Source organism: Staurois parvus, unplaced genomic scaffold, assembly GCF_062004578.1.
Source record: "Staurois parvus isolate SC_StPar_1 unplaced genomic scaffold, SC_StPar_1.0 ptg001316l, whole genome shotgun sequence".
Lineage (NCBI taxonomy): Eukaryota > Metazoa > Chordata > Amphibia > Anura > Ranidae > Staurois > Staurois parvus.
Window position 1 is genome coordinate 2,335,230 of NW_028319112.1, and position 26,450 is coordinate 2,361,679.

The 26,450-nt window shown below is 43.5% G+C and overlaps 1 protein-coding gene and 1 long non-coding RNA gene across 7 annotated transcripts in view; one reads left to right on the forward strand and one right to left on the reverse strand.

The window, feature by feature from the left end:
• SLC35F4 (solute carrier family 35 member F4) overlaps positions 1 to 26,450 on the forward strand; it is a 374,072-nt gene that overhangs the window by 293,208 nt on the left and 54,414 nt on the right. For all 5 annotated transcript variants that reach the window (XM_089661131.1, XM_089661134.1, XM_089661132.1 and 2 more), the window contains one exon: positions 9,506 to 9,725. In XM_089661131.1, coding sequence (XP_089517257.1) covers positions 9,506 to 9,725 — 220 coding nt within the window. The remainder of the gene's footprint in view (positions 1 to 9,505; positions 9,726 to 26,450) is intronic.
• Positions 1 to 26,450, reverse strand: part of LOC149437096 (uncharacterized) — a 145,669-nt gene that overhangs the window by 41,254 nt on the left and 77,965 nt on the right. The window lies entirely within an intron of this gene.

Genomic DNA, 26,450 nt, shown 5'->3' on the forward strand with positions numbered 1-26,450 from the left:
GATTACAATGATGTTGAGATATTTTTTGTGTGCATTACAAAGTGAAAACAATATTTAATAAGTCCCCAATAGACTGAAGGCTAGAGCAGTTGAACACATTTTTACCCTTGGCAGACCTTTGCTATGATTGTTAGCACTGTAATATTTGCTAGAACTTGCAGTTTCATCTGAAGCACTCGAACTGCTGTTTCTACTGTGTCTGGTTCATGCACCAAGCCTTGTTTGTGTATTGCTGGTTCATGAGTGCTTTATTAATTTACTGCTGTGAAATACCGGCCACATGGAAAGCTTGATTTTCCACCAAATAAAGATTACACATTGACACTCCATTAGTAAACTCCTGCTATGACTAAATGTCTGCCATGTAATATGTATAACTACAGCAGTGTATTTTTTAGAACAATTTCCATCTTCAGATATATGTATTCACTGTTAACACTCCAAAAAGAATCTATCAGGGAACCTTTGCTGAGGAACGGTTTAAAGGCAAAAGGAACTCAGGGGAGGTCTCTCCCTGGGCGGTGCTTGTGACATATCTGATAATACCACTTTGTTTGTATCTAATGCAGTGAATTAGAAAACCTCCCTGGAGTTCCCAGCATGCTTAAAGTTGAAGTTTAATTGTTTTTATTTCTTTACAGCTTTAGTGAAATTACCTTCAGTGAAGTCCAACTGTCCCTCATTTTGCAGGCTTCTTGGCCCTGTAGAAATCTCTGAAGGATGCTTGATCCTCTTTCTGGCACTGAGCTTATGCTGCAACGGTTAATACACTGCTCAAGAAAATTAAAGGAACACTTTTTAATCAGAGTATAGCATCAAGTCAATGAACCTCCTGGGATAGTGATCTGGTCAGTTAAGTAGCAGAGGGGGTCGTTACTCCCCAAAACCGGAATGGTTTTAAAGGGTGGAGGCCACTGCCATTTTTTTCCCTACTCATCTACTGTTTTTCACTAGTTTTGCATTTGGCTAGGGTCAGTGTCACTACTGGTAGCAGGAGGCGATACCTGGACCCTACAGAGGTTGCACAGGCAGTCCAACTCCTCCCGGATGGCACATCAATACGTGCCATTGCCAGAAGGTTTGCTGTGACTCCCAGCACAGTCTTAAGAGCATGGAGGAGATTCCAGGAGACAGGCAGTTACTCTAGGAGAGCTGGACAGGGCTGTAGAAGGTCCTTAACCCATCAGCAGGACAGGTATCTGATCCTTTGTGCAAGGAGGAACAGGATGAGCACTGCCAGAGCCCTACAAAATGACCTTCAGCAGGCCACTGGTGTGAATGTCTCTGACTAAACAATCAGAAACAGACTTCATGAGAGTGGTTTGAGGGTCCGATGTCCTCTAGTGGGCCCTGTGCTCACTGCCCGGCATCATAGAGCTCGATTGGCATTTGCCATTGAACACCAGAATTGGCAGGTCCGCCACTCGCACCCTGTGCTTTTCACAGATGAGAGCAGGTTCACTCTGAGCACATGTGACAGATGTGAAAGGGTCTGGAGAAGCCGTGGAGAACTTTATGCTGCCTGTAGCACTGTTCAGCATGACCATTTTGGTGGTAGGTCAGTGATGGTCTGCGGAGGCAAATCCATGGAGGGATGCATAGACCTCTACAGGCTAGACAATGGTACCCTTAGTGCCATTAGGTATCAGGATGAAAACCTTGGACCCATTGTCAAACCCTACGCTGGTGCAGTGGATCCTGGGTTCCTCCTGGTGCATGAAATGCCCGGCCTCATGTGGCAAGAGTATGCAGGCAGTTCCTGGAGGATGAAGGAATTGATACCATTGAATGGCCCCCATGCTAACCTGACCTAAATCTAATAGAAAACCTCTGGGATATCATGTTTCAGTCCATCTGACACTGCCAGGTTGCACCTCAGACTGTCCAAGAGCTCAGTGATGCCCTGGTCCAGATCTGGGAGGAAATACCCCAGGACAACCATCCATTACCTCATTAGGAGCATGCCTCGATGTTGTCAGGCATGCATACAAGCACATGGGGGCCATACAAACTACTGAGTACCATTTTGAGTTGCTGCAATGAAATTTCAGCAAAATGGACTCATTTTGATTTTCAAGGTGTCTTAGAATTCAGTCCTCTGTAGGTTGATAGTTTTCATTTCCATCAAACAATGGGGCATCCTTACTTTCCTAACACATTACCCAGTCCATATCAGTATAGATATCCAGCATATTATTTTTCCTCATTGAGATCTGATGTTTTCAAAATGTTACTTTAATTTTTTTGAGTAGTGTAATTTTGGGTCCTCAGGCTGAACTTCATTATAGATGGTCTGATGGGTACCCACCCCTCCTCCATCCAACTCCATTGAGAAAAGTTCTTTCATTGTTTATACAGAATGTAACTATCTCTTAATGGGTGAGGGTCAGATGAGTTACAAAATGCTCTTCCACATTCAGAGTTCTTACTCTTTTGGCCCCTTTCAGTTCCGATTAGGTCCTCCTGCCTATTTTTCAGGCAGACCTGATTGGAACCTCTATTCTCCCTTATGGAGGTGTGGGTGTAAACAGATATGTGCCCATTTACACCCACCAAAAACCAATCCAATCAGATCCGCCAAAAAGAGATGGATGGGGATCCATTCCCCTTCTGTCCGTTGAATTGGATGGCAGTCAGATGAAAATGGACAGGCGGTCAGTTTCCATATGACCACCCATAGAGCACAGTAGGCTGTGTCTCTGTCCACTCTGCAACAGCGGAGTGGATAGGGACCTGTCATCCACTTGTTCATCGGGAATCAGCGGAGAGATCCCCCACTGAGCAAGCGGATCTGCTGACAGGTCCGTCCTGTTTAAAAGGGGCCTTTCAGTGTAAATAGTGAAAGAACATTTCTCAATGGAGGAGGGAGGGAAACGCTAATGCAGTTTAGCCCAGGAAGAGGACTGGCAATCCTGCAAAGAAAATTTCTACATGATCCACAAGCCTGCATGACGTGGGACAAACTTCATTACAGGAATGAAGTTTTGGTCTATATACGCCAGTTAGGTGCTTATAAACTTAATTATTGATATTTAGAAGCTATTTCTGTTAACACTGGTAAAGGGATCCTTTAAGACCTTTCCTCTAGGGATCCCCCTAATCCCCACTGCCTGTTGCAGCACAGAATGTTTGCGTGGACTTTAAAGTGGACTTTGCACTCCAAGCAAGGTCTGCTTCTTTGGTGTGGGCCCCCTCCCCTTTCTAAAACACTGCTGTGAAATGAAAATAAAACCTGTTGGAGTAAAAGTTATATGTACCTTTGTTTGCAAGCTGGCTGGCAAGTTGAGTTGGGAACTTTTTTTTTGTTGTTGTTTGACATGCGTCGCCCGTCCATGTGCTCCTTGCTGTGAAGGCCAGTTATAGACTGGGGCAATGGCCATGTTTTGTACTGTTGAATTGTTGGTCGAGGTGGCGCAATGTACACCATAGCTGCCATTGTGCTACATGCTGGGTGTCTGGTGCGCTCCTGTACCTTTAAGGAGGGGTGGGCTCCCTCAGGTTCACCTGCTTTTGGTCTGTCCATTAAATACATGTGCCTCTACTATGGGGGGCTCCTAAAATTTGTAGAGTTAGGACTACAGAATATCAGGGTGCCGTGATGTGGCTCTGTGGCTTACGTATGTATTTGCAAATGTGTGCTAACTAAACCCCTGTTTTTAACACATACTGTTAGACAGGTTAATTTGGTTTGTTTGTAAGCTGGCTGGCAAGTTGAGCTGGGAACTTTTCTCTTTTGTTGTTTGACATGCGTCGCCCTTCCATGTGTTCCTTGCTTTGAAGGCCAGTTATAGACTGGGGCAGTGGCCATTTTTTGTACTATATGTACCTTTCACTCAGCTTACATACTGCAGAGTGTGATGTCACCATATTGCCAATGAGTTGCAAGAGAATGCTGAGTATTCCAAATCTGGAGAGAAGATGCTGCAGCACAATGGAGGATCATCTTCTTTCAGAATTTGTCTACTCAGCATTCCCTGGGATTTCCTCATAGGATGATGTCACCCTTCCATAGGTGTCATAGGTGTAAACCAGGTCAAAGCTAGTTAAAATAGCAAAATTATTCCCCCAACAGATTTTTTTTGCAGTTGAATCCAGCATTTTAGGAAGACAAAGGGGCCCATACTAAATAGGCAAACTTATTATTTAGTGCAAAGCCACTCTAAATTTAACACTGAAATGCTGAAACTGAAAATTTGGAAGACCTGGCACAGTATCCACCTTTTCTACCGTTCACAGCAGTTTTTACCATTCAAATATACTTGTGCTTTAATATTATTTAACTAAAGATCGCATAACTATTTGCTGTAAATGGTTGGCCTGTAAATGGCATTCATCAGATAATCAAATAGGGTTTCACCAGGTTAACTAGTAGCCGACCGCAGATAGCCGAATGATGGCTGCCCGGCCAGTTCTGGGAGGACGTCATATGACGTCCTCCCAGAACGCGCTCTCCTGCGCGCCCCAGGGGGCGCGCACCCGGCGATCTCCGTGATCGCTGTGTCCTACGGACACAGCTGATCACGTGATGTAAAAGGCCAATCACAGCGGCCTTTTACCACCTGATCAGCGGTGTCCAATGACACGCTGATCAGAGGGAAATGCAAGTGCCGGTTCTCGGCTGCACTTTCCTCACGCTGTCAGATCGTGAGGAAAGTACTGCCGAGAACCGGCAGTTGTCAGAGCGGGGATCGGCACCGATCATCAGGGCACTGATGATCAGTGCCCTGATGATCGGTGCCCAGCAGTGACACCCACAAGTTCTGCCCACCTGTGCCCAGCAGTGCGCCCACTAGCTCCGCCCACCCGTGCCCAGCAGTGCACCCACCTGTGCCCAGCAGTGCCCCCTGTGCCCAGCAGTGCACCCACCTGTGCCACTCTGCAGTGCCACCTACCTGTGCCCAGAAGTGCCACCTACCTGTGCCCAGCAGTGCCACCCACCTGTGCCCACCCACCTGTGCCCACCAGTGCCACCCACCTGTGCCCACCCACCAGTGCTGCCCACCAGTGCCACCCACCAGTGCAGCCCAGCAGTGCTGCCAGTCAGTGCCACCAGTCAGTGCCCAGGGGTTGTGCCAGTCAGTGCCGCCAGTCAGTGCCCATCAGTGATGCCAATCAGTGCCGTCTATCAGTACCCATCATCAGTGTCACCTATCAGTGCCGCCTATCAGTGCTGCATATTAGTGCCGCCTATCCGTGACACCTCATTAGTGCTGTCTATCAGTGCCGCCTATCCGTGCCACCTCATTAGTACGGCCTATCAGTGCCCATCAGTGCCGCCTATCAGTGCCCATCAGTGCCGCCTATCAGTGCCCATCAGTGCTGCCTCATCAACGCACATCAGTGAAGGAGAAAAAATACCTGTTTGAAAAATTTTATAAAAGAAACAAAGAAACTTTTTTTTTTTTTCAAATTTTTTGCACTTTTTTTATTTATAGCGCAAAAAGTAAAATGCCCAGTGGCGATTAAATACCACCAAAAGAAAGCTCTATTTGTGAGAAAAAAATGATCACAATTTCATATGGGTACAATGTTGCATGACCGCGCAATTGTCAATCAAAGTGCGGCAGCGCTGAAAGCTGAAAATTGGCCTGGTAAATAAGGGGGTATAAGTGCCTGGTAGGCAAGTGGTTAATTGCTGAAAAGTATTATTGTTTGTACACAAATTGTTCAGGCCAATGTATTTTGTTGTTGGTTTCCATTTAGTGCAACACTAGGATAATACTTGGTCAACATGCAGTACTAGAGGGATACTTCCATCAATAGCTTTGTGGAGCTGCTAATGTAAGATAACAAATACAAATCATTCAGTTATACTCAGATGAATCTGCTGTGGCCATGCTCTTTGTTTTGTCTGTCTGATTAATGAGTTGGTTGCTCAGTAGAACTTGTAACATTTATAACTGTGAAATGCATGGTGCACTTGCACTTGTCAGAAAATATCTGTAGATATTGTATGACTGTCACTGGATTATGAGTAGGATTTCTGTAGGCTCAAGCTGACCTCTTCAGCAGGCATCTCATTAAAGAATCCATACTGGTAATTTATTAGGTGATTCACTGTTCATTATTTTATAAAAAATAATAATGGGCTCATGTCATTTGACATTCCTATTGTACCTTTGGGTTGTGTTGTTTTAAGCTATGTGAACTGGAATAATATGATTTGATGAAGACTCACAATTTACACAGATCCACAGGCTAACTGGCACAGATGAAATGGTAAGGTTCTAATCGTGAGTTGAAGAAATATATGTTGACATATATGTTGACGAATGGTCAAAACTCATCCTACTTTGACCACAGTAAATCTCTCCTTTATATCCTTCTCCTAAATAGTGTAGACTACCCTCTCCAGCCTAGTTTGAACAGTGAAGCTTAAGTATCTTTGCAAATCAGTTCTGTACCTCCAAGTTGGTCTCCATAGTTCTATGTCCTATCTCTAACATATAAAGCATCAACAGTCTGCCGTATTCTTGCACCTCCTCTTTAGTCCAAATAAAAAAACAAGGAGAACTTTAACTTATCTCATCAACTTGTTGTCTCTTTTAAATTGGCCACTACTTCTAACATATGTCTCTAAGGCTTCTCTTGTGTCCCACTCCCTTTCATTTGGTATCGGATGTCTATCAGCTTTAGAAGCCTTTGCAAGTACCTACTCTGGCAGAACATTGTGTAATCTTAACCCAAAGCTTTGTCTACAAAATGTCTTTTGCTGCCATGCATGTTATCACATACCTGGTGCTGGAAACCAATGGTGAGAGGGCTTCCTCTCACCATTGGCCTCCAGCATAGTCAGGAGCGTAGTCAGGAGGATAATACACAGGAGAGCAGGCTGAGACAGGCTGTTAAACAAGCCGGGGTCAGATTAGGAGGCAGGCAGCAGATAGGTCCAGAGGCAAGCTGAGTCAATAACGAATATCCACAGATGAAAGGGATTCACAAAAACAAATGCATTGGAGAGCCAAAGATCAACCAGATCAACCAGCAGTCACAGAAGGTGACTGGATTCATTATAAGGGCTTTTTGTTTCCAATCTGGGCTGGGAGCGTGCACAGCCATATGCCAGTGCACATGCATGTTCGGGGGTGCATCTGTTTGCATTTTCACATATCTGTTGTGCACTAGCGTGCATTCCTGTGGCCTTGTAAAGACCAGAAATGCCAGGTTTTCGGAAGCCTTTGTTGCGTACAGTACCCTGACATACGATATATCTGGTCTTTACATTATTCCTATTTTTTATGTATTTGTATGTGCTTTACTGTGATTATTTTACCATATGTAAATGCATTGTTTACTTGGTTGGGGAGCTCATGAGCATTATAAAAAAAATATTATGCATATCATTATTATTATTTCTATTTAAATTACATGCATTATTGATAAATTAGTAATCTGGCTACCAAAGAGAAAGTGAGAAGCCAGAATTTTTACAATTTTACACTATTATCTATTTGTACAATTTAAAGAAACACTGTCATTTAAGTGGGCAATATAAAAAAAACACATAGCAATAAAGAAGAGACTGAATACTTACGTCCCCTACAGCTTCCACTGGTGAACTACGCTCCAGTACTGCACAGTGGCTCACTGTTGCCCTATGGGAAGCCAACACTTCGAAAAAGTGTTGACCTTCTGGGAGCCCCACTGAACCCACTGGTTCTTCCTGCTGACATCCATGTCCCTGTAATGACTTGGAGGTCAAGGAGATCAAGGAGATTGAACACTCCCAGAAGTTTAAGATTCATAGAGATTAACATTCTACACTTCATAATTCTTGGCCTATTCTTCTATATATATAAAGACATTGTTATATAGATATTTTAGGTTTTAATCTACATGTTGCTATATTTTTTAATGTTTCAGGCTATATTTATGCCAATGGCCCCAGATAAGCACTTTAACCTATCTTTTGAAAGTATGGTATCACTCAGACACAGATCTAGCAAGGCAAATTCATACTGTAGGTATATTAATGAAATCTAAATTGCTTGTGAATAGCGTATCCTCATTACATTTTTCTTCAATGACATTGACAGTTCAGTATGTGTCAGGCTAGCTCCCTGTAAGCATTGAAGCACTCTATCAGCTAATCTCTACACTCACAATATGGAAAGCTGTTCACCTGGTGAAATGTTCAATCTCATGGCTCTTTTTTAAGCAATGCCTCAGTGCCTGGAATTCTGTGATGTTAACCATAATACCACATCATACACTTTTTTTACAGTGTGTACATGGCTGCTATTACATCAAGACTATTCTGCAAGATTATTCCTCATTGAACATGAACATTCTACATGCCTCACTTCAATTCATTATGATTACAAAACAATGTAAAATAATTGTGAGCAAAACAAACTGCCATTTTTTGCCTACCTTTTGCCATGTGCAATCATTAGCTATAAATATTTAGCTTACCTGAAGGCAGATATAAGCACCCCAATTCATTCAGTTATGAATTTATTTAAAAGAATCAAATGTATTAAATGCAACTAAGGTAATTTCCTGAATGTGACATGCTATGAGCTTCCTTTTATCCCCTGTACAGTAGTGCTCAGACTGGTAGAGGGAGGGGCAGCTCTAGGAGCCAATCACATCTGCTGTATGCATGTTCTGGCAAGGAAAATGCTGACAGGAGGAGTGCAGATGGGTTAACTACTATGCTTTGTTACTGCCCAATTACAGGCTAGGGGCAGGAGGGTGAGCTAGCTAGCTAGAGGGGTTGTCATGTTATATATTCTTGGAGTTTAATTCATTATTATTTTGATTTTGATTTTAATTCACTGTTCTAATAGGGGCATGGTACCTGTAAAACCTTCACACAAGTACAGGTGAGACCTAGTATCTCTCCAGCTCCCATCAATCTCCAATTTAATTAATTCATTTTTTCTATGCTATGAAGAAGGTTTTGGCTGAAATGCGTTAGTATTTATGGATTCTGAATTTCCTAATGTGTGCTAATAAAGTCTCTTTCTGAAGAAGTGACCGAGTTGCTGGCTACATTCTTACATACCTTGAAGTGAACGTCTCAGCCTGAGCACCGGTTTTGCACTCCCATTCCTTTCATATAGCAGTAGAGCTTGGGTGAGTTTCGTTGTTGTTTAGCTGCAGCTGAGAAAAGGCACATCTCTGACCTGGGTCTATTTTAAGGACCTTGAAAATCTTAAGACTGGATGGTCAAAAATATAAAGTCCTTTGGCAGGTTAAAGACTTTTCATATATATATATTAATTGTTTATTTAGCTGTTTGCCTGGAGTTCAGCTTTAAAGTAAACCTGTTACAAACCTAGGCAATTCAAAACAAGCATATGATGAAAACTGTACAAGCTGAGGGTACCTTCAGTGAAAACTGTATATGAAAACATTTTCTAGATCCAAAAATATAGTCAGTTGAGGGCTTAATAAAGATGTCAACTTATAAAGACCGCAAGCAAATGTCTAATTTACCAGCAATGTATGACTATAAATAAAGACGCAACAATGAAAAACTTTTTTTACTCTTCTGCAGGGAATGTAGTCGAATATTTGGAGAAGATGGTTTGACACTGAAACTCTTTCTTAAAAGGACTGCTCCTTTTTCTATCCTATGGACTTTGACGAATTACCTCTACTTATTGGCACTCAAGAAACTGACAGCCACAGATGTGTCAGCTCTCTTCTGCTGCAACAAGGCCTTTATGTTCCTACTTTCCTGGATTGTATTGAAAGATAAATTCATGGGAGTACGGGTAAGGCCACTGACCTCTCATTTTTCAATTTACTGTACTAATTTTGGCTTATTTAATACAGCAGTAAGCAATCTGAAAAGTGCATTAACCCTTATTAACCAATCGTTATTGTCGTATACTGAGCTGGCCTCAATATAGTGAAATTGCTGTATATTGCTACATTTTTCACATTATCATTGCTTCTATCCTTCCTACTCAGAAAGTTCAGCAATGTTGTATCCTTAAAACAGTATGGGGGCCACATCATATACTTTACAAAGCTTTGCACACAAAAAAAAATCAGCTTTATAAATTAACAAATCAAATTTAAATGAATGGATACATTTTTCTCATTTCACATTTGCTCTTTGTTCTAACTTGCTGTCCATGATGAAATAGCAGACCTGGCTGCCATTTGTTGTCGTGTTACAAAACTAATCTCAAAACTTTTTGATACCACTTCATTGTACTGGAAGTTACGGCAACACACAAGTGCGAGGTCAGCCTAAATGAAACCTATACAAAATTTGGTATTGTTAGCACAATAACTGCGCCATGTGAATACTGCATGTTAAGCTTCATATTAATGTGCAATGTGTTACATAGTTTCATAGTTGGTAAGGTTGAATAAAGACTCCAGTCAATCTAGTTCAATCTGTGTGGGTGGGTGTGTCTACCACTTCCCATATCCCTGTATATTGTGTTCATTAAGATGCCCATCTAAATTTTTTTTTAAATGAGCGACAGTTCCCACTTAGACCACCGATCGTGGAAGGGAGTTCCACATATTTACTATTCTAACAGCAAAAAAGAAAAACCACTACATCATTTAAGGCTAAACTGCGTCTCAACCAACTTCATTGAGTGGCCACGTGTCTTCTTGAGTAACCAGAGACTGAATAGTGTCCTCTCAATGTTGGAATCACTATTAAGATATTTGTATATTGCTATCAGCAATAAGCATCTCTTTTCCAAGAGGAATACATGTAATGTTTGTAATAATTTCTTATTACTGTGGCCCTTATTAGTTTTGTTGCCCTTCTCTGGACTCTCTCCAATTCTAGCACATCTTGTGGTGACCAGAACTGGAGGGAATACCCAAGATGAGGTAGAACCAGAGTTTTGTAAAGTGGTAGAATTATAGCTTTATCTCTTGAGTAATTACCCTTTTTATTGCATGTTAATATTCTACTGTCCTTGCTTGCTGCAGCATTTCATTGCAGGCTATTGCTGAGTCTGTTATCAGCTAGAACCTCCAGATCCTTTTTCATCCTTGATTCTGCAACAGGCTCACCCCCTAGTGTGTAGCTTGTGTTCAAATTTTTACACCCCAAATGCATTTCTTTTCATTTCCCTACATTGAACCTCATTTGCCATGTGTTTGCCCACCCCTCTATTTTATCCAGGTGTTCCTGTAAAGTTGCTATAATAAGCAAACGCTGAGATTGAACTATTTATTCTAACCTCTATTTCATTTATGAACAAGTTAGCATGATTGGTCCCAGTCCTGGAGTGGCCCAATTGTAACTCCACACCATTGAAGGTGCACTTTTTATTGCCACTCTCTGGCCCAACCGTTCTAAACAGTTTTCTTTCCAGGTATATATACTATCATCAATGTCAATAGACCTCAATTTGTGTATTAAGCAGTGGCATCCCTAGGCAGGTACGGGGGTGTGCGCCTCCCCTGGTAACACCTACTGCACAGGGTGACACTGGACCTGCTCCACGAAAAGGTAAGTTGTAAAGCACGCCGACGATCCCCGCAGGATGGATTGGAACTGCGGATTGGGGAGCATAATGGATCAGACTCCGATCCATTATGATCAATCCGTAGATCCAATCCATCCTGATGGGATTGGCGGCATGCAACCTATACGGGGTGACACTGGACCCGCTCCACGAAAAGGTAAGATGTAAAGCAAGCCAACGATCCCCGCAGGATGGATCGGATCTGCGGATTGAGCATAATGGATCGGAGTCCGATCCATTATGCTCAATCCGCAGTCCGATCCATTTTGCGGGGATCGTCGGAGGGGGTGTCACCAAGTGTTATCGCACCGGGTGACACCAACCCTAGGGACGCCTCTGGTATTAAGCACTTATGGGGTACCGTGTCAAATGCTTTGGCAAAGTCTAGATATACCACATCCACAGGCCTTCCTTTATCCATATTACAGCTCACCTCCTCATAGAATGGTAATATGTTGGTCTGGCAAAAACAATCTTTCATAAATCCAAGCTGGTTACTACTACTAATGCTACTCTTATTAGAAACTTCTTGGATATGGCCCCTTATCATCCCCTGCAGTAGTTTTAAAACTATTGATGTTAGGCTGACTGGCCTGTAGTTTCCAGGTACATATCTTAGCCCATTCTTTAATATTGGTACCACACAGGGGCGGACTGACCATTTGGAAACTCTGGCACTGCCCGAGGGCCTGGGGTCAGTAGGGGGCCCCACGAGATGCCCCTGGTACCTTTTTTATAGGCTTTTTTGAGTTTGGGCAAGGACACAGGGGTCCCATGATCCCCTATTGCCCGGGGGCCCCAAGAGTTGTCAGTCCACCCCTGGTACCACATTAGCTTTTTGACAATCTGCTGGCACCATTCTAGTCAGTAAGCTTTCCTTAAAGATTAAGAATCAGGTCTAGCATTGACCTGGCTGAGTTCTTTGAGGTTTTTCCGATGTAAGCCATCTGGTCCTGATGATTTGTTCACATTAGGCTTTTCTAGTCTTTTTAGATCATTGGCTTTTTTTTTTGCCACAAGGGCATACTCCCTGCTGTGTTGCTAACAATACTTATCTAATATACCCCTTGTTTTTCATAGTAAAAACTGAGGAGAAGAATGTATTTAGCACAGTTGCCTTCTCCTTGTCACTTGTAACCAACATCCCTTGAGCATCCTTTATGGGGCCAAGGTGCGTTGACTATGCTTTTTTACTACCGTATTTGCCGGCGTATAAGACGACTTTTTACCCCTTGAAAATCTTCTCAAAAGTCGGGGGTCGTCTTATACGCCGGTATACGGCATACTGACACTTTTTAGGGGGGCGGCGCGTTGCCGCCGCCGCCCCCCCCTTCCCCCAATGGAAGGGACACTAAGTACAGGGGTGGGCAGCGGCTGTTTCTTACCTGGTTCCGGTCCCACGATGATCCGGTCCAGGAAGCGCGGCTGCGCCTTCAGTTCGGCCACTGGATGTTCGTGCGGCTGCTCGGCTCCGCCTCCTCACCAGTGATTGGCCGCCAGAACTGTAGCTCAGGAAAGGCACACAGGCGGCCAATCACCGGCGAGGGGGTGGAGCCGAGCGGCCCCGCGAAAATCGAGTGCAGGACCAGCAGGTAAGTGGTCAGTGTAGAGGTGCTGCTGCAACCACATATGCTGGCTGCAGCAGCACCATACGAGAACAGGGTCAGCAAGTGTCAGTGGGAGGAATAGTGCCCCATCATTGGTGTCACTGAAACCAATGATGGAGCACTATTCCTCCCACTGATACCAATGATGGGGCACTATTCCTCCCACTGACACCAACGATGGGGCACTATTCCTCCCACTGACACCAACGATGGGGCACTATTCCTCCCCCCCACTGACACCAACGATGGGGCACTATTCCTCCCCCCCACTGACACCAACGATGGGGCACTATTCCTCCCCCCCACTGACATCAACGATGGGGCACTATTCCCCCCCCCCCACTGACACCAATGATGGGGCACTATTCCACCCCCCACTGACACCAATGATGGGACACCATTCCTCCCACTGACACCAATGATGGGGCACTATTCCACCCCCCACTGACACCAATGATGGGACACCATTCCTCCCACTGACACCAATGATGGGGCACTATTCCCCCCACTGATACCAATGATGGGGCACTATTCCCCCCACTGATACTAATGATGGGGCACTATTCCTGCCACTGATACCAATGATGGGGCACTATTCCCCCCACTGATACTAATGATGGGGCACTATTCCTCCCACTGACACCAATGATGGGGCACTATTCCTCCCACTGATACTAATGATGGGGCACTATTCCTGCCACTGATGCCAATGATGGGGCACTATTCCTGCCACTGATACCAATGATGGGGCACTATTCCTGCCACTGATACCAATGATGGGGCACTATTCCTCCCACTGATACCAATGATGGGGCACTATTCCTGCCACTGATACCAATGATGGGGCACTATTCCTGCCACTGATACCAATGATGGGGCACTATTCCTGCCACTGGTGTGCATTGGAAGAGGGGTAGTCTTATACGGCGAGTATAGCTCAAACTAAATTTTAGCAGGAAAAGTAGGGGGGTCGTCTTATACGCCCAGTCGTCTTATACGCCGGCAAATACGGTATATATTTTTTAAATGTGGGATTCTTTTACTCCTTTCCGCCATGTGTTTCTCATGGTCTATTTTTGCTGCCCTGATTGCACTCTTACACTTCTTATTGTATTCTTTGTAGTGCTGGAATGTTGACAGTGTCCCCTCGACCTTCTATATTTTTTAAAAGACAGTTTATTCTTTTTAATGTGCCTTTTTATGCTTGAATTTAGCCACCTAGGTTTAGCAGTACTTCTTTTATATTTGCTGCCCATTGGAATACACTGGCTAATGTCATTAATTAAAATATTCTGAAAGCATTCCCACTTTTACTCTGTGTTTTTTGTTTCTAGAATATTTCCTATTTAATGTCATGCAGTATGGAGCGCAGTTAAGTAAAGTTTGCTCTCTTGAAATTTAATGTGCTTGTCCTACTCTTGTGTCTGTTTTTAAATTGAAAGTAATTGTCGTGTGAGCACTGTTTCCTAAGTTATCCCTTACTTCCACATCCTCTATTAGCTCTGGGTTGCTTGTGATTAGTAGGTCAAGCATAGCTTTGTTTCTACTTGGGGCATCTATCAACTGATACATAAAATTGTCCTGCAAAACATTTAGGAAGTGCCAACAGGGCCAGTGCTAGACTATTTTGTGTACTAGACAAGACCAGCTCAGCTACATGCGCCCCCCCCAAAAAAAAATTTTTTTTAAACGGCAGAAAATATTAAATCAACAAAACATGAAACTGCTAAATTTCTTTTAATTTTTAAATATAAGTGCCATAAGCACCACGATTACAGACAAAGTCAGTGTCACAGATGGACTGTATCCGAGGCTGGCTGTGGCAGGGTAACAGTTGCAGTGAGTGGAGGATGATGGATCCACACAGATCTAAGGCTGGAATTCCCCAGGCAATGAGGGGAGGTAAAATGCTGTGACAGCAGGCAGGTGAACTGAGTGATCCCACACAGTGCAGATCCAACACAAGATACCACCACCAACACTGACACAGATCAGCAGGCCCAGCAGGCACTAGAAGAGCAGACTGTGGGATCGTGATGATGCCATCACTCACTGATACATTGCACATGTGATGGATGTCCAGTTGGCTGGGTCAAACTCACACAAACACGTGACATCAGAGTAAGGCATTGCCTTCCCGTGCAGGCGCAGCCCTGCCTCCGCTGATGAATGGGAAGAGAAGGGCTGGAACTCCACGGTGATCAGCAGCTTTTAGCCGGCTTGCAGTAAGGGACTGAGTCTGAGAGGAACACTGGAAGGAGCTGCAAATCAGCTGCTACACTGGTCCCAGACACCCGACATCTTCCTTTGTCCTTTCTTTCTCCCCTCTGCTGCCCTTCCTCTCAGCTGAAGGATCATTCATGACATGGCAGCGTCCCACACAGAGAGAGTGCCAGCCTGTGCTGCACCCAGGTGCCCCTGAGTGGCAGTGCACCCTAGGTGGTCGCCTAGTTTTTCTAGCACCAGCCCTGAGTGCCAAGCCTTAGGGGAGAGAGCAGCTCCATATTCCCAGTCAATATCAGGATAATTAATGTCCTCCATGATGATAACATTGCCCCTCCTCGCCACCATTTTTAACTGTGAAAGGAGATCAGCCTCCTCTTCATCCCTCAGGTGGGGGGCCTGTAACATACTCCCACTATTTATTTCCCATTTGTTTCTTGTTTTGAAGTTCATTCATGTGTAGTGGCTGCCTAATGAACCAAAGAAGGTGCAAGCACTATTTTTGTATGGCAACACACTACAATGCACAGTAGTGCACTACCAAGTGTTGTGGTGCCGAATGTCTGTCAGTAAGGTGTGTTGGGTGCCATTGACAAGGAATGGTACAAGTAGCACCAATGATTGTAATGCGCATTACAGTGTATCATGATAATGCTTGCATTGCCACAGGACAATGGTGTGAATATGGCCTAATTAGGAGCTGTCGAACTGTCTAACTGCATTATGCTGTTGTGCCCCTGTTCACCCCCACTGTATCATGCTGACTAACCTACTGCATCATAGAAGCTAAATAACTATTTTCTTGGATTAGATTGTCTCATCCATGCTGAGGAAACGTACTTGCTACACAGCACTTATTATTGAAACCTTTCCAAATGAGGCTGATTGCAGAAAGTACAGAAATACCACGCACTTTTTTTTTTTTAACAGAAAGGGTCATTTTTTAAAATTTCTTTTTGGTAAGTTAATAATTACACAGCAGTTTACATATATATTTTGTACATTGACATCAGTCCCTGTCCTCCGGGAGCTTATACTCTAAAGTCCCTAACTCACATTCATACAGTACATATATATACTAGGGCCAGTTTAGACAGGAGTGAATTAAGCTGCCAGCATGTCTTTGGAGTGTGGGAGGAAACTGGAGTACCTAGAGGAAACCCACGCAGGCACAGGGAGAACATGCAAACAATGGAAATAGCATGTTGCAGTGTTCTTTATTTCTGCGTTCTTTATTTCTTTAGTTCTGTATTTTCTATATGAAGCTAAAATTAAGGAAATAGGGACATGACCTCAAACTAGCAGGATAAAAGTTCAAAACTAACTTTTGAAAGTATTATTTTTGCAGTGCTTGGAACAGATTTCCATTATAGGCAGGCAGCAGGTTAATCAACAATAGTTAGTTAAAGCATGTTTTGAACAAGCATACATAACATGACAGACAAAAAGGTTAAAAAAGAAAAACAACAAACAAAAAAATGGACTATATGGTTTTATTTTCTGCCATGATTGTTCTATGTTTAAAAAAACAAAGAAGACATGCCACAGTGGTTCAATGAATCTTAAGAAGCGGGCAGACTGTCCTCACACTCTTGCCAGTGTATGCTTTGGTTTTAGGAAGATAAGCTCTGTGTCTGAGCATGCGAAAAAGCAACACAGGTGACTGGTCCCAGCTACAATATTCCTTTCTCCATGGCCATCTCTTTATAAAACTGCCAATTAGGCTTGCCACAAACAACATTGTAGGAAGTTGCAAATGTCCAAGCTGCAAAGGGACTGGCTGTGTTGCAAATTAATAATTGTATTGAACTTCCCTTTTCTATTATGGGAGCTTCAAGTGGACCAGTACTCAGACTATGTATGCTATGGTTACACTCTCACCCTCGCCCTACACAGAGATTTATAGTAAGTACAGTAAGTACACAGTAAGTACCAGAAGACTGAGAATGTTCATCATCAGGATTTGTTAAAGCGGAGTTCCACCCAAAAATGGAGGAAGCTCCGCTTGTTTGGTTTTGACAGGTACCCACTCCCACTTCTAGCTCAGTTCACCGCAGAGAAGTGAGATGGAAGTTCGTTCCCCTCCTTCCTCCCGCAGTCTCTTGGGAACTTTCACAGGTCCCAGAAGACTGCCGGACCAATCAGGAGGCGCAGCGCCATTTGCACATGCGCAGTGTGCACCAGGCTGTCAAGTCGCAAGCTGTCACAGGCTGGTGCCCTCAGTTGAGATCAGTACACAAATACAACACCTGCAGCGCTCAAGGACCCAGATCAGAAGAGGGCCAATAGAACAATATATGTTAGGATATATGAAAGTTTGTCCAAAAGCAATCAAAGGTTGTATGGCTCTAACATGAAGCTGGGGAAGCTCAAAACAAACTGTAGTGAAGAACAAAAAGAAAGCGCACCAGCCTTGCACATTACCTCAGTAAGTAACTGGTAAATTTATTGATTTAAGAAATATACTCACAAAAATAGCAATATAAAAGGCATATAGAATCCAAAATCAAAGCACTGAATTAGGAGACACGTGCGCATCCCATCGAGAGGGGAGACTCTCAGGGTAAAGCTGACACGTTTCGAAGAGGGGTCCCTTCTTCCTCAATGTGTCTCCTAATCCAGTGCTTTGATTTTGAATTCTATATGCCTTTTATATTGCTACTGTTGTGAGTATATTTCTTAAATCAATAAATTTACCAATTGCTTACTGAGGTAATGCACAAGTTTGGTGCGCTTTGTTTTTGTTCTTCGCCCACAGTTGAGATGCTGGCACTGTGGAGGAAAGAAGGAGAAAAGGGATGGTGCGGGTGAGCACATCGCTGAACCCTACAACAGGTAAGTGTATGTTTATTAAAAGTCAGCAGCTACATTTCCTTATTTACATGCGGTTAGCTGTGATTGGACACAGCTGATCACATGACAGAGCCAAAGTCATCGGGTCTCTTTTAGCTGATTGGTGATCCACTGTGTCCCAGGGACATAGCGCACCACCGATTGACGCTCTGTGAGTGGGAGGACGTCATATGACGTCCTCGCAGAACAAGAGAACCAACTTGTGCCCGTCATTTCCTTATATGGCAGGTGGGAGGTGGTTAAAGCCAGCCTCCCAGACACAGGAAGTGCAAATACATAATTATACATTTGATATTAGCAGCTGACAGTAGAGGGCAGCAGATCCCAACACATCTTTTTTCATTTTCTAAAATCTGTTGCTGGAGAGGTGCACTTGGTGTTGGTTATCCTCTGACCTGGCTGTAATTCTTTACATTTTTATTCATTAGGATTATACATTTTCTCCTTTTTTTCCCTATTATCCTAGTTGGCCTTTTGCTGAAATGTAAAACTTGATATCACTCTGTACTGAAAGTAGGATGTAGGATCAGGAATAATTGTTTTACTAAACTGCAGGGCATCATTGTAATTACACAGTTTCTACTTCAATGTGTGAAGCACTTAAAGCAGAACTAAAGTCAGAGTACTTACTTCCTCTCCAACAGTATGGCATACACAGTCTCATAATCATCACGTTCCTTTGTGTACTTTCTTTGTGACAGATGAGCAACAATTATGCAGATTTGTATTTCTGATGTTACTCTGACTTTTTAGATCAGCATGCTTTAGGCCATGTCAGTGGCCTCAGATATATTGATTTTAGAGGCAGCCAGTCAACTAGCATTTTCAAATAATGTCATCAGTGGCAACTTCCATGTTCTTTTCAGTACAGTAACCTTTTACAGATGGATTAGTCTGTTAGGATTATTATAATATTTTACATTTTGCAACTATGAGCAGCAGCAGTCAAATGTGCATGAAGTTCACAGGGTGATTGCTACAACTCTATGATTCCATTCACTAAAATACTAACAGGTCAGGGAATGTGCAGCTTCAGATTCTTTAAGCTGAATTTTTAGAATGGTAAAATAAGGAGAACGTTCTATAAATACTCAGCATTTCCCCGCAAACTCAGGAATTTTGCACATGGTGTGACAAGTATAGCCATTCTTTTGCAAGTCTTTTTTTCATGTAGAAATCCAGACGCATTACTAGGAATAGGGTTCAAGTTTTCTGCTAGCACAGGTTTGAGGCAAATCCTGCAGGCTCAAGATACACTATCCCGGTGATGATTTGTGCAGATTCAAACAGGAGAATTTTTCTTAGTCCTCATGCACACTGGATGTTTTTACAACTGCTGTTTATGGCTTTTAGTGTTTTTTTATACAGCTAGTAAACCCCCCAGCATTTTATCCTATGTGTCCATGTACACATAGGCTGTAATAAACGTTTTTTGGCTGGGGCGTTTTTTGGCTGGAAAACACCCAGAACTAGTGGGTTTCTAGAGGAGGTTTTTAGCTGTAAAAATGCTCTAACAGTGAAAACTCAGTAAAACATGGCAAACCAGCATTTTTGGTTTTTTTTTTAGCAAAAAAAGTTTTTTGGTAAAAAAAAATGCAGCAAAATGCAGCTAAACTCTCTTTTACTCAGGTGCGCCAATTTTTGACTTCTCGGCCCTTCCCCATCTTGAATTCTCTTGGGGAGTCACGGATGCCCCTCCAGCTGAATTTTTTCGTTACCTTCAACTGCGGCATTGGCTGACCTCACTGCGGGGCACTTCTGCCTTCCTGTATCGGAAATCTGCCTTATTTCCCTTCTTTTTGCAGCTTTGAACAGACGCTCAATGCATACTTCTCTCTCATATGTCAGTCAGTGGGAGCGCGACTTGGGGGCAGTCATGCATCTGGAGGACTGGAATAGGACCTGGTCGTTTATAGCTAAATGTTCCTTTAATACGACCACGCTGGATGCGGCATACAAAGTATTGTTTCGTTAGTACTGGGTTGCGGCTCGTTTGGCCCAGGCAAACCCTGCCTGCAGTGATCAATGCTTTCAAGGTTGTGGCCATCGTGGTAATGTACTGCATATCTGGTGGTCATGCCCAAAACTGATTGGTTTTTGGTCTCATGTGTTTGGTCTCATGTGTCAATGAACAGATGTTGAGTATTTGTAACGACTCCCAATGGAAATTTTTTAAAATATGGGAGCCGTGCTTGCAATATACCCTTCCCACGCTACCCCCGGCTAGTCTGGGGTTGTGATGTTGCTCGGTATTGGCGTTCCCGAACCCCTGGTCATGGTCTTGTCTTTTTATTTTCTTTTATACTCCTTCCTTTTCTTTTTCTGTTTATTTTTGGTGTGGCAGTGGATAGCTGCCTTTGGTTTGAGTTACTGTCGATGTTATACCAATGTTTTTGTCATTTATGTGCCATTGATAGCCCCTGCGTGGGCGCACCCTTTGCTCTGTTGGTGTTAGAGCACTGTTTTCTTTATTTTTTTATGTGCAATTGATGGCCTTTGCGTGGGCATGTCTTGTTGCTTCTGTTTTTTTTTAAATGTTTATAAACTAATAAAAATCATTGAAATACAAAAGAAAAAGCGGCTAAATGCTAATACAAAAACGCTGAAAAACTCAAGTTTTTAATTTTTTTACTTTACACAGCGAACGCTACCAGCGTTATTGAAATGCCTCGTGTGCATGGTGCCTTAATCAGAATGTACTGAATGGCAGGATTGCCAACCTTCTGCATTTTTTTCACTGACAAAACATTGAAAATTTAATGGCAGAGTAGATTTTTTAACGACAACCTGAAAAATTACAGAACTCCTATTAAAAACTAAGATGATATTTAAAAAGTATAAACATGATATGGAAACACTGACAATACCCATAAAAAGTAATTTGCCTGGTTTACACTTAAAAAGTCAACAAAGCATGACAAACTATCTGCCCCCCCCCCCCCCCCCGGATACAGTTGAAAAACGAATTAGTCTCTGCATGCTACTCAGAGCAATGGGCATGACCAGATTGCATCTAACAGTGGCAGTGACCTAAAAGAGGATGATTAAACAGAACCACCCCCTGACCACCTACCTCTATCTGCTTAGTTAATGTGAGGGACCCCTGGACTGATTGATGTAAGATCTATCCCATGGAGGGGCCCCAGGGATTGAGGTGACAGTCTCTCTATGGAGGGGCCCCTGGATTGGAAGTTGCAATCTCTCTATGGAGGGGCCCCTGAACTGAAATTGTCAGTCTGTCTATGGAGGGGCCCCTGACTGGACATGGCAATCTCTTTATGGAGGGCCCCAGGACTGGAGATAGAAGCCTGCCTATGGAGGACCTCATTAGACAGATTGCTACCTCCAGTCCTGGGGCTGCTCCATAGAGAGACTGCTACCTCTCGTCCAGGGGCCCTCCTGTTGTAGGGTGAAATTAGAATGGAAAGCCCTGAGGAAAGAAAATCAGTGCAGAGTACAATGACAGCAGTGCATGAACACTGTGCTCCCCCTGGAAGTGTACGAGTTAAGGTGACCACCTATTTTGGCTCACCTCTCCTTCTCCGCAGCAGGCAAGTGTTGGTCATGGGCCTGACGGTATAGGCACAGGACAGCATGAGGAGCTTGCTGTTTGGTGAAGGGATCGGATACTGTCACAGTAGGGCTGGGGGAGGGGCAAGGAAGCAGACAGCGGGAGCCCAGGCTCTAGACTCCCAGCATGCTCTGACACAACAATGGCAGCACCCAGTGGAAGTGAAGTGAAAAGAGGCAGAGGGTAGATCACCCTGCCTCGACAAGGGTGCAGCCTGGACTAGAGGAGAAGTATCAGCAAATGTGGTTACCTGGTCCTTCCTAGGCTGGTACCTTCTCAACCCTTGCAGTGTCTTTTTGGCAAAGGTGCTCGCCAGTACTCTGCAAAAGGTCCTGATTTTTACTGACAGAAAATGTTTGTTATGGGTATTTTGTACAGTTTGTAAAAATCACTGATTTTACAAACTGTAAGTAAATTTACTGATGGTTTGCAACCCTGCTAAATGGGCTTTAGACTGGGCTTTGTCCAGTGGGTTAAAAAGGACCAAAATGTTGAATGACACAGAGCAGCCATTGGGGCAGACCTCCTATAACTGCAGCACTCAGAATCTGGTGCAGCTGTGTATGGTAGCCAATCAGCTTCTAACTTCAGCTTGTTAAATTAAGCTTTGGCAATAAAACCTGGACGATGATGTCTTTGCGGGGCTGCACCAGATTTTGTACCATGAAGTTTTAATAAATAACCCCCATTATATCATTGTGTTAGAAGACACTTTAGGAAAAGCTGACAAACAGCATAAGGGGAGATTAGGCTCAGTTACAAAAATGTAATTTCTTGTTTTTCAGGCTGTCAACCTGTTTGCTGCCTTTTTTTTTAATGGTTACTTTTTGTTTTTAATTTTATATTAGGATTTATTTGTTATTTGTGTTCAGCTTTAGCTGCTGTCTTGTCCATAGGAAACTTTTTTTCAGCAAGGCTTCCCGTAAAAAAGTGAGTTCTTTGTTTCAGGGGTAGTATTGAGGGTTTCATGTCTGCTGTTTTTTGTTTTATATGTTTTTTGTTTTTGGGTGATCAGCGCTCAGTATCTGTTCTTGGAGCTCTCTTTGCTTCCATCGTTTGCAAGAAAAGAAATGTTGTGTAAGAACAGTGTGATCTAAACCACCTCATATTATATTATTTGTATTCACTGCCCTCCTCTATATCCATATATAAAATAAAAGTTAGGCATACACTGGTTGGGCCTTTTATCCCTGATTGAAACTGTCCTGCTGCTGACCAGTTTTACACTGCTATATCCTCTGTAGGATTTTCATGCTTGTAGTAAAGCCTCAGCCTGTCTCTAGTAAATTTGGGCCTAGCCTTGCATCATTTCCAGTCTTTTAATTTGAGTAATAAATCACCTGCCTGTACTCTTTTTCTAGTACATTTTGACAAATTTTCCCTCATGAAAATCTCCTACTACTGGCCAGTTTTACAAATATCATGGGCAGTCTTTTAATTCTCAATTACAGTTTGAGAGAACTTGGCCAGTAATAGAACAGTATTGCGCCAGTAAGAACAGGGAATTCCAAATTAGAATGAGTCATATAGGGATACCACTGCTTCTATGTAAGCCAAGCTAATTGTACAAAAAATATCAGTTACACAGCCAAATATGCACTGAGAGTGAACACCATTGCTGATATTGTCTGTAAAAATAGCACTGTTCCATAAAACCATGTACAGTTTAAGACAGGCATTACTAAATGGCGGACCAGGGTCCGGATGCAGACTGACTCACTGTCCCATCCGGATCCATGCAGTCCTGCCATTTAAGTGCCTTTTCTTCCCCCATCTGTCTCATGGTCATCCTCACAGAGCTGACAGCAGGAGGCAGGCCAGTTCTGGATGGAGGGTGGGAGTTGCCCGATGTTAACAAGCAGGTGATTGGTTGCTAGGATAAAGGACAGTCCTAGCAATCAAACACTGTCTGTCAATCACTGTCTGTGTAAGGTAGGACAGTGGGGGGGGGGTGAAGTTAAAGGGGCTAAGGACATTGGTGTGAAGGGGGGCCGAGGACTGAATGCGGGGGGGACTGAGGACATTAATGTGGGTTGCTAAGGACTCTGGTGTGTGGGGGCTGAGACCAAACACGAATTCTTCTGCGCTCTAGGACCCAGGCAGGTGGCAAATAGATGGAACCAAAACTGGAAAAACAGCGACCACCAGTGCTTCAAAGGTTGTGCAGCTCCAAACAAGGCTGGGGAAGCCCGACCAACACTGCAAAGCAAAATAAAAACGAGAAGCGCACAAACCTTGCGCATTACCTCAGTAAACAGAAGTTTATTAAAAAGAAAGGTACTCACAAACAGCGAATAAAATAAGGCATGTAAGTCCTCACAGGGACTTCAGAGATAGAGAGCCAGTGCGAGTCCCATCATGGGGGTAAGCACTCAGTTCAGCTGACGCGTTTCGAAGGCCAGACCTTCTTCATCAGAGCTCAGTGTGGGGGCTGAGAACATTAAAGTGGGAGGGGCTGAGGACAGTAATGTGGGGGCTGAGGACAGTAACATGGAGGGGGGCTGAGGACAGTAATGTGGAGGGAGCTGAGGACAGTAATGTGATGGCAGAAGACATGGGGGGGGGTCTGGGGACAGTAATGTGGGGGGATGATTTAAAAAGGGGCAGAGTACTCTTTAGTGAAGGGGGCAGAGGACAGTACTGTGGGGGGGCTGATATCAAGGAAGTGTAAGAACACTACTGTGAAAGCGGTGGAGGGGGGTGATGTGAAGGGGGAGCTGAAGACACTCATCAAGAGGGATCTTGCTGTGAATGAGGAGGGGACTGTGATGTGCAGTGGGGATTGAGGACACTGATGTGAGAACAGGTTCAGATTTGGTGCACACGTTGTGGGTAGGTCAGCACTACCTTCTAGAAACCTGAAGAAGTCTCCGAGCCTTTTTTTCAAAATCGCATTGCAGCAATATGTGGCTTGGCGCTCACGAAAATGCACCACAGGGGCCTACATGAGATTTGGACCTCTGATGCATTCAAATTTTACTGCCCGGTCCTTGGTGAATTTTAATTCAATACCCCTGGTTTAAGACATCCTCCCAATCATGAAATTTGAGGGATTTGTGTATTTTAAATGTTGCCCTCAAAACGGCATGAAGAGACCCTTTGCTGTACAGAATTTTTTTTTCACATTGGCACATGTTAGGTCAGTGATGTCATTTGTGTATGTTAGCAGCAGAGCAGGAATTCCCCAACCCACAGTTCATTGGCCCAGGAATGACAGCTTTTTTCCAACTTCATACCCAAGCCCTATTTGAAAAAATTCTTCCCTACTCACAATGAATAAAGAAAAAGCAAGTTTAATTACAACATTGGTATCACAGTAGTGAAATACCTAATCGCAAAAATACAATAAAATATATTGCTACAATATGATCATTTCCCTTTCTGTTTGGTTGATAAGTGATTTTGTGTTTGTGTACAGCTATGAACCCCTTTTATTTTAAGGCCCTTTTCACATGAGCGGACTGATTGGGTATGCCTGTCAGTTTTTCGGGTAGACCTGATTGGACCATCCACTGTCCTCTATGGAACGGCGGATTTAGACTGTGTCCGTTTATACCCATCTGCATCCTATCTGCTAAAAACAGATGGATGGAAGATCCGTTCCCCTCTGTCTGGGCAGATCGGATGACAGTCTGATGTAAACGGACAGACTGCCCAAAAAGGAAAGAAGGCTGTGTCTGTGTTTGCTCTTCATAAGCGCAGCAGACATGGACCTGTTGTGTGCCTGCTCAGCGGGGATCAGATACCCCACTGAACAGGCGGTTCTACTGGCGGGGTCCACTTGTGTGAAACTGGCCTTAGGCAAACCTGTGCTTTGTCCATTCAGTGCAAAACAACAGATTTGTTTAATTCCCGATGATCCCTAGGGTATAGTTAGCCTTCCTTAAGGGCACCTTTAAGCACTGGTAGCTAAAGGAAATACCCAGAACAGTGACCACAGCATTTTTGGTAAATTGTAGCTTACATAGGTGTGACAAACTGCCTGACACCTCGACTGGGTATTTCTGCCAAACTACGACTTCCTCCACTCTGAAACTAGAATATAGCAAATTTATGCCAAGCATCAGATAGAACCAATGTTTGAGTAAAACAAGGAATGACTTTTTATTAACAAACAGCACAACATTTATATACAAAAAATACCCCTAGGCAGGTATGGTCCATATTTACCAGTCTCAGGAGAAAATTACATTACATAAACAAATAAACAATCAAACACAAGAAAACAATGGATTCCTTCCTGGTACCTAGCACTCTGGACTCTGGAGGTGATTAAATAAAGTGAGAGCTTAACTAGACCTAATACCCAAAAGTTTATGCCAGGAAACCTGTAACAGAAAATAGAAAATTCTTAACCCCACATATGCTGGAATTCACCCCCATGCACATAACACATCACTCCAGGATAATAGTTCCGCTATGCACAGTATGCCAAGGGGTAACAGTCCCTTCAGCCCTAATTGCATGGAAAGAGTAGCTGGTATAATTCATGACCAGCCAGGTACCCAGGGAAGCGATATAATCCTATTGGGGAAAAGGTTCTTTGTAACCCCAAGATGGGGGTCTCCTTAGTCCTGGGTCCATAATCGGTGGCAAGGAGGCTGGCCCCCAGGCACCTCCAGGAGCCCAAGTCACAGTGGTTTCCATGAAAATATGTTTTATCCTTACTCCCAGCAGCTGATGATGATAAGAATGCAAATGAAACATAAATAGAAACATAGAAAAGCGATGGCAGAAAAA